General features: G+C 40.9%; 1 protein-coding gene across 1 annotated transcript in view; it reads left to right on the forward strand.

Moving 5' to 3' along the window:
• Positions 1–8,910, forward strand: part of TECTA (tectorin alpha) — a 141,811-nt gene that overhangs the window by 95,566 nt on the left and 37,335 nt on the right. Inside the window, exons 17-18 of the mRNA XM_074212228.1 lie at positions 816–1,389; positions 6,614–7,215. Of these exons, the coding sequence (XP_074068329.1) occupies positions 816–1,389; positions 6,614–7,215 (1,176 nt within the window). The remainder of the gene's footprint in view (positions 1–815; positions 1,390–6,613; positions 7,216–8,910) is intronic.

Here is an 8,910-nt window from a genome sequence, read left to right on the forward strand (position 1 = left end):
TCATAGAATACATAATATTCATAGATGGTAAAATGCACATAATACCTGGAAGAAGAGGGAGGAACAGGATCTGGTGCCCCCCTATTAACACATCTCCCATGTTACCTAGTTTGTTATAGATAATTATCACTCTACAAGGAAGAGATGGCCTTGAGGGACTGGAACATAAAACAGATTAAGTTTTGCTAAACAAAACCAAAGCCAAGATGGTGAAGCACAATGGGGTTTCACCCAAGGAAAGTAATGCCCTGGAGGTAGGAAACACCCTCATAAAGGAGTTAGGCAACTGGGAAGTGCTGGGCTAAAGGTATATATCCATTTCATTTTCTTCAGAAGGCCCTTGCTCTAGGGAAGTGAATGATTCAATGTCCTTGCAAAATTCTCCCCACACTAGGTGAAGGTAGGGAAAATAGAGAAGAGAGGAAAGAAGTCAAGGCACAGAAAGAAATGTGAACTTGTCCATTTGAGAAAGTCATCTTCTAGAAAAAATAAGTGTGAAGATTTTCACATGGATTTAAAAGACTGGGGTTTCTATATCAGTCTACCACTCAATAGTCTTGTGATCATAAGTAAATCACTTAAACCTTCTCTGAGCTTTCACTTCCTCATTTATGAAATTAAGATATTTGCTCTCCATATCTCCTGAGGTTGTGAGGAGAATGCTTTGCAAAGATTATATAAATGTGAGCTCTTTCTGCTACTTTCAAATGAAGCATGTCAGAGAAGAAGGAGGCCATGAGTTTATTACATAGGCAGCTGGCACATTGCTCAGTAAATGTCATCGCATTGACAGTGATACTTTGATTTTTTTTCAGTTGAATGGTCAGGAAGTGGAATTACCTTTTTTCCATTCTTCGGGGAAACTGGAAATTTTTCGGAACAAGAACAGCACCACTGTGGAGTCCAAGGGCATTGTCACTGTCCAGTACTCAGATGTGGGCATGCTGCATATCCGGCTCTCCACTATCTACTTCAACTGTACTGGGGGACTATGTGGCTTCTACAATGGGAATGCCACCGATGAACTTTGCTTCCCCAATGGCAAGTGCACAGACAATGTAGCAGTGTTCCTGGAAAGCTGGACAACCTTCGAAGAGATCTGTAATGGGGAGTGTGGGGATCTGTTGAAGGCCTGCAACAATGACTCAGAACTGCTCAAATTCTACCGGAGCCGCTCCCGGTGTGGCATCATCAATGACCCTTCCAACAGCTCCTTCCTGGAGTGCCATGGGGTGGTTAACGTCACTGCATACTATCGGACCTGCCTCTTTCGCCTGTGCCAGAGTGGAGGCAATGAATCTGAGCTCTGTGACTCAGTGGCCCGCTACTCGAGTGCTTGTAAGAATGCTGATGTGGAGGTGGGCCCCTGGAGGACCTATGACTTCTGCCGTAAGTCTGGGGGAATGGGTTGGAGAAGGTAAAGGGGTGGGGGGGACCTTGCTGCTTCAGGACTTCCCTCCATAGTGCAGTTGATCCTCCAGTGTACCCAGATGCTAACACAAGCTCACATTTAGATAGGATTTTCCATTTACAAAAACCTTTTGTTCATATCCTTGTGAGTTATAGATAGGGCAAGCATGGTTATCCATATTTTACAAATGAGAAAATGGTATAAGAAAAAATTAAGAACCTTATTGGTCACTTAACTGGCAGGTATCAGAATTATGACCACTGTAGATAGGTAGGTGGATAGATAAAGAGACAAATAGATCTGTAGCTATATGTCTACACATATCCATATCTGTCATCTATATTTATGTGGTTGTTATTCAGTTGTTTCAGTTGTGTCTGACTCTTCTTGACCTCATTTGGGATTTTCTTGGCAAAGATATGGGATGCTTTGCCACTTCCATTTCCAGCTCATTTTACAGATGAGGAAACTAAGGCAAATGGCTAAGTGACTTATCCAAGGGCATACAGCTAGTATCTGCAGTTCAAATTTGAACTCATGAAGATGAGTCCTCCTGACTTTAGCATTCCACCTATTGTATCACCTGGCAGGTGTGTGTGTGTGTGTGTGTGTGTGTGTGTGTGTGTGTGTCTGCACACACACACAAACACACACACACACACACAACCACACACACACTCTTCCCTATTGTAGCTTCCCTAGTCACAATCTCTCATCCTGACCATTCACTTGATCATCTCATCTGTTGGGAAGCAAGAGATAAATGAGATCCTGCTGAATAGAGAGGAGCAGGGGCTACTCATCTCGATGTGGTGGCACCAAATCCCATTGAGGAAATGATTAAGAATCTTTGTTTTAGCTTGAAAGATGCCTCCCATTTGTTTTACTGGGTGGTGAAAGTCAGGGTGCATCCTGATCTAAAACGAATGTGTTAGTCCCCAGGGCAAACAGGACAGTAGTCATTAAGAAGGTTGTGATTTTTGGCAGGGTGTTTGGTCCCCTGGCTCCTCTTACTAGGGCCATGATTGTACCAGGAGTAATCAGAGTAAATGTTAAGAAGACAACAGCCCAGGTTATCTGCAAGGCTGCAGGGAGGAGCAAGGCCCAGAGGGAATCCCACAGCCGCTGAAGTGCTAATGGACCTGAGCAGGGCTAGGAGGGCAAGGAAGGCCCGCTGTCTGGGTTGTTGCAGCTCAGAACAGTCACAATTTGTAGCTACTTTTCTTAGAGTATCTCTAAAAGGGAGGGAGGCAGAAAGAAAAAGTCAGAGAGTGAGAGAGAGAGTGAGAGATTGACACAGAGACATTGAAACACAGAGAAAAAGGAGAGAAGCACTTTCTAACAGAAATAATCCTTTAACCATCCCCCTGTCCCTTGTTCTTAGTCTGACTGTGGGCCTATGAGACCAGGGGGAAACATGGAAATTTGACTGGGGATATTTAGGGACCAATACTAGAAAAGAGGAGTTTATAGAATTAGAAAGGAAAAAGACCTAAGATCCTCAGTGTGGAAGGGGTCTGGAAGGGCAAGTCATTTAAAAATTCTGCTTCCATGCAGTCTTTATCTAATCCAAATTTCAAAGATGATGGGGCTACTTGGGAGATAGTATGATATGGATCAGAGAGGTTACTGGACATAAAGGCAAGAGGCCTGGATTCCCAACCCAGTTTGGTGTCTATTGGTTGTATGACCTTGGACAAGACACCAAATTCTGTGATCTTCATTAAGTTCATTTTTAAAAATGAGGCTAATGACATTTGTCCCACCTACCTCAGAATATCATTATGAGAAAAATCATTTTAAACTCTAAATGGTTTTATAAGGTTTTTCATTACATTATTATAATTCACTGAATTTATCCAATCAATGCTTATTAAATGCCTTCTCCTTGAAAAGCACTTGTCAGTCATTTTTCAAATGTATACAACTCTTTGTGACCCCATTTGGGATTTTCTTGGCAAAAATACCAGAGTGTTTAACCTTTTCCTTCTTCTGCTTAATTTATAGATGAGGAAACTGAGGCAAACAGGGTTAAGTGACTTACCCCAGGTCACACAGCTAGTAGTACCCGAGTTCAGATTTGAACTCAGGAAGATGAGTCTTCCTGACTCCAGACTCAGCATTCTATCCAATGTTGCACTTAAATGCCCTCACTGAGAATACAATGAATTATTTGATTAAAATTCAGCCATTTATATCAAGTAATTTATGATCTAATAATATCCTATTCATTAGAAAAATAAATCTGATACAAAAGAGAACGATATAACTGCAAAAGGAGAGAAATTGGAGGTGAGAAGAATATCAAGAAATATTTTTTTACAGGGGAAAGGGATCTTGAAAGAAGGCAGGACCTTTAGTTATGAAGAATGGATTAATAGCACATTCAAAGGAGCCAGCTGGATGGCACATGGATAAAGCATGGGCTCTGGAGACAGGATGACTTGAGTTCACCAAAAAAAAAAAAAAGTAGCACATGCAAAGATAAAATCAGAACAAAACAAATAGGAGTGAGAGGATAGAAGAAAATTCCATTTGGCTGAGATACAGAGTCCATGACATAGAGCAATATGAAAGCAAGATCAGAAATATAAGGAAGAGTCAAAATGCAGAGGGTCTTGAATTCCACAGTCAAGAGTTATACTTTGCTAGGCAATAGGGATTCACTGAAAGGTTTTGAGTAGAGGAGTGATAGCATCTGACCTTCATGTTATAAAAATGACTCAAGCAGGAGTATGAAGAATGGATTGGGAAGATCATAGACAAAACACAGGAAGACTAGTAGGAATTTATTAAGTCAGTTGAAAAGAGATGAGGGCCTGATCAAGGAGAGGAGAGAGAAGACTGTAAAAATTCAGAGGAGGTAAAGGGAACTTAGGTGATGCAGGTGGCCTAGACTCAGGAAGACCTAAGTTTAAGTCTGACTTCGAACTTGTGACCTTGGACAAGTTACTTAAACCTGTTTATCTGGGCTTCCTCATCTATAAAGTGAGTTGGAGAAGGAAATGGCAATTCATTCCAGTCAGTATCTCTGTCAAAAAAACCTCAATTGGCATCATGAAGAATCGACTAACCAAACAAAGCAACAGACAGACAAAGAAGGAAAATTGCTAGGATTTAACAATTGATTGCATGTAGAGGTTTGAAAGAAAGAGAAAAGTCAAAAATGACTCTATGGTTAGGAACTTCTGAGATATTTTCTTAGTAATTTCTTTAGGAAATATGACTCCCCAGCCTCTCTTCACCAGTTTCTCTTGTCTCATGCCACTCCAAGTTCCCCTCCACTCATTCTCTGGCATTCTCTTTTGTACCATAGCCCATTGATTTTAGCTTCTGCTTATTCTGTCCACCTCTAGATTTCCAACTTTACCTCATTGTCTGAATCCAGTTGTCTCCAAAACACATTGATCCATTTCATTGTATTATTTGTCCCTTGCTTGTTAGATTACTAACTCCTATGAATAGGGAATGTTTTGTGACCTTATATGGTTCCAAGCAGAAGACTACATATTTTTATTTTACTGAAAAACACCAACAATTACCTCTTTCCTTGTGCTTTGTAGATGCCAAGAATAGCTTTTCATCATCTTGCATTTAGGCCTGTAAATTTGTAGCAGGATTTGGATAAAAACAAACACTGTGGACACTGTTTCCTTGGAAGGAAGGAAAGGAAAGGAAGCTGAAGCTATCTTGTGAGATATCTAATCTAGACCATGGGGCCTGGAAAGTACACTAGGATTCAAGGGGTTAATCTCAATCCAGTCCTGGAGAGGGAGGATCTAGGATCAGAATGGGCAGCAGCTGCATATCAGAAACCTAATCGTGTCTGATGATGAGAGACACAACCATTGTCTTTGTGTTTAGATATTTTTAACCAGCGCTGTTGCTGGCAGAGACAGGCTGCCCAATTAAGTAATTTCAAAGAGGCATTTTGGGAGCCAGGGAAAGTTTTATTACCCCACGTCTGTGTGTTCCAGACTTTCAGACGGATTCAGACAACACAATAAGTCATAAACCGAGAGTCATTTAAATAAGTCATGTTATTTGCTATCACCATAAACCTGCGGTTGATGTTATAACATTCATAATTCAGACAAATGTGAAAATCCCTCTGTACAGATGTACTTAATCAGCACTGAACTAGCCTTCAACTCAAAAGCCACATGCTATTGGAAGTCAATGGAGGAAAAGCAATGAAGTGAAGATAGTTCTCCAGTCCAGTAGAAAGGCAATTGCTTTCAGTTCACTGTACAGAGATATGGCATAGGGACTTGTGGGGAAAACTATTATTGCCATAAAATTTATATCTCTGTAATGTCCTTGGATTGGTAAACACTTTTAAAAAGAGGAAATAAGAGTAAGAGCTAAAGAAGGCTTCTTAAAGATGGGAGCTCACCACCTCTGGAGTAGGCAAGGCCAAGTGGAGAGTCGTTGAGGACAGAGCTGTGATGACTTATAATTACAGATTTGCTCTTAAGGCAACAAGGACTAAACACATTGGGACAAGCATCTAAAAATTCTGCCCCAGATCCACCTGAGAGGAAAAGGGGATTCATTATTTGAATGACTTAGGATTGTTGCAGGAAGGCAGCTTGTGGGTTGGACAGATTCCAGACTTGGAATCACGAAGAATTGCATATGAAGCCTAGTTGAGACTTACTAGAAGTAGGACCCTAGGCATATCTTTAAACACTGCCTACCTCACCTCCCTCAACTGTAAAATGGGTGTGATAGCACCTATCTTCTACAATTGATGTTAGAATCGAGATAGTATTTTGATTTGCAAACCATGCAGTTATATAAATGTTATTATTATTGTGCTGAATTTCTGTGCCTTCTAAGTTTTGATGCCCTAGAGAAGGAATCATATTATTCCACCTAAGATGTATCCTTTAGGGATAGAATAATAGAAAGCAATAGATGATAGATAGATGATTATTTGATAGATGATTGATTGACAGAGGAAGAGATGATAAATAGCTAGCTAACTAGCTGACTGAATATAGGGAGGACTTTAAAAAAGAAAAAGAAAAGAAAAAAGAACCCAAGAGCATTTCATAATGTGTCCCTTTCCTGATGATAACCATGTAGGGTGGATTTAGCACTTATAAGCTCATTTTGCTATACAAATCAAGCTTTTAAAAACCATATTTCTGATCCCTGTTCTTTTCTTGAGTCTCCCTTCTCGTTGGTTGCCTTCAGCTCTCGACTGCCCCGAGAACAGCCACTTTGAGGAGTGCATGACCTGTACTGAGACCTGCGAGACCCTGGCCATCGGCCCCATCTGCGTGGACAGCTGTGCGGAGGGGTGCCAATGTGATGAGGGCTATGCCCTAAGGGGTACCCAGTGTGTTCCCCGGAGTGAGTGTGGCTGTAACTTTGAGGGGCACCAGCTCTCCACAAACGAGACCTTCTGGGTGGACCTAGACTGTCAACTCTTCTGCTATTGTAATGGGACAGACAACAGTGTCCACTGCGAGAGCATTCCCTGCAAAGATGATGAATATTGCATGGAGGAGAGTGGCCTATACTACTGCCAGGCTCGCACAGATGCCTCCTGCATTGTTGCAGGCTATGGTCACTACCTGACCTTTGATGGATACCCCTTTGACTTCCAGAGCAGCTGCCCACTCATCTTGTGCACCACCATAAGTAGACAGAGCACAGACCTGTTTCCCAAATTCACAGTCACTGCCAAGAATGAAGATCGGGATCCATCATTGGCCTTGTGGGTCAAGCAGGTGGATGTGGCTGTTTTTGGCTACAGTATTGTGATTCACCGGGCCTACAAGCATACAGTTTTGGTAAGTTGATGGAAGCTCGACCCTGGGGAAGAGACATGGGAATGGGGGAGACTCAACAAACCTAGGGTTCATCTTTCTCAGTCACCTCATTTTACAAATGATCAAATAGAGACTTGAAACTGAGTAGATCAGAAAAGAATATGTATATTGGGAACTGATGAAGAAGTGAAGTAGGAAATGAAGGATGGGTCATATTATAGAGGGTCTCCAAAACCTGGTAGAAGAATTTAGATTTGATATAGAAGGAAATAGGAGGCTAGCGATGGTCTCATTTTGTTGAAATTGAGAAAATTTGAGTTGAGAAAATTGAAATGAGAAAAATGAATATCCTCCCAACATTTTACAGTTAGCTAGGGACAAAACTGAATCTGGAACCCAGGCTTTCTAACTGCCTTTGGTGTGGAACTCTACTTGGGCTTCTAGATGTTAAGTAAGAATCATCATTGAATCTCAGAGTTAGAAGGTACCTCAGAATCCAACTAGTACAACATGTACCAAACAAAAATATCCCTTCTACGATATCTCTGACAAATGATCAAGTCTAAAAACATTAAAGAATTCATAGGCAGCCCATCCAACCTGGAAATAGTTCTGGGTGTTAGAACTTCTTTCCCCTTATATTTCCATCTGAACACTATTGCTTCCACCCTCTGGGACCAGAAAGAAATCTAAACCCTCTTCTAAACAGAAACTTAACAAGTATTTGAAAGTACTGTTTGGGTTCCCTGGAAGCCTTCTCTTCTCCTGATTGGTGTCTCAAATCAACACACTAGTTCAGCTCTAGCCCCACACTCCATGTTTTATTTTATTATTTTATTATTTCCATTCTCTTGTGTATTTCTCTCTTCTTTCCCCCTACCTCCACCTCATCCAAGACTGGTCATCTTTGCTTCTCAGCCCCAACAGCATTTTGTTCCTTAATTCACTCATTTCCCTCCAATTCATGTGTATTCATTTAAATAGGGAAAAGCTAGTTGTTTTACATCTCAAGATGTAAAATGCTCATTAAATAGTAAATAACATGGTAGGAATGATGACAGAAACTAATCTCTCTGATGGATATAGTTTACTTCTTTTATAGGAACTTCAGTAACGTGAAAGTCATGAAGGATATATAAGGAAATCACTCAATAGCTCTATTTTGAAACATTATTTTATTTGAATATGTACTTGAAAAAGCAAAGGAATATAGGCATACCTCTTTAAGATCTAATTTGTAAGCCGCAAAATAATCTTCAGGTAACAGTAGTAGTAGTAGTAGTAAGAGGAGGAGTAATGATGGTAGTAACAATGGGGGTGGTGATGATGATAGTGGTAGTAATATGGTTTGGTTCATACCTGTGATTTCATTGCTATTAGGAAGTAATTGGGAGTAGATTCCCTCTGCCAGTCTAAGTGATAATCTATAATTTATAGACTTGGGGAGCTCATAGAGCATTAAGAGGGTAAGTGACTTGCTCAGGGACACCAGCCAACAAGGGTCAGAGGTAGGACTCAGACTTTCCTGGCTCTCAGGCCAACCCCCCATCTGCCATGCCATTTTGATCGTTGATGCAGATGTTGATAGCAACTGACGTTTATATAACAAAATGTCCAAAGCATGTTATATTCATAACCTCACTTGGGAATATCATACATTTGACAAGTACAATTGAGAGGGCCTGTGAGATTGTGGCTAAAGAACCTGCTTCAAGG

This window comes from Macrotis lagotis, chromosome 1, assembly GCF_037893015.1.
Source record: "Macrotis lagotis isolate mMagLag1 chromosome 1, bilby.v1.9.chrom.fasta, whole genome shotgun sequence".
NCBI classification, from domain to species: Eukaryota; Metazoa; Chordata; class Mammalia; order Peramelemorphia; family Peramelidae; genus Macrotis; species Macrotis lagotis.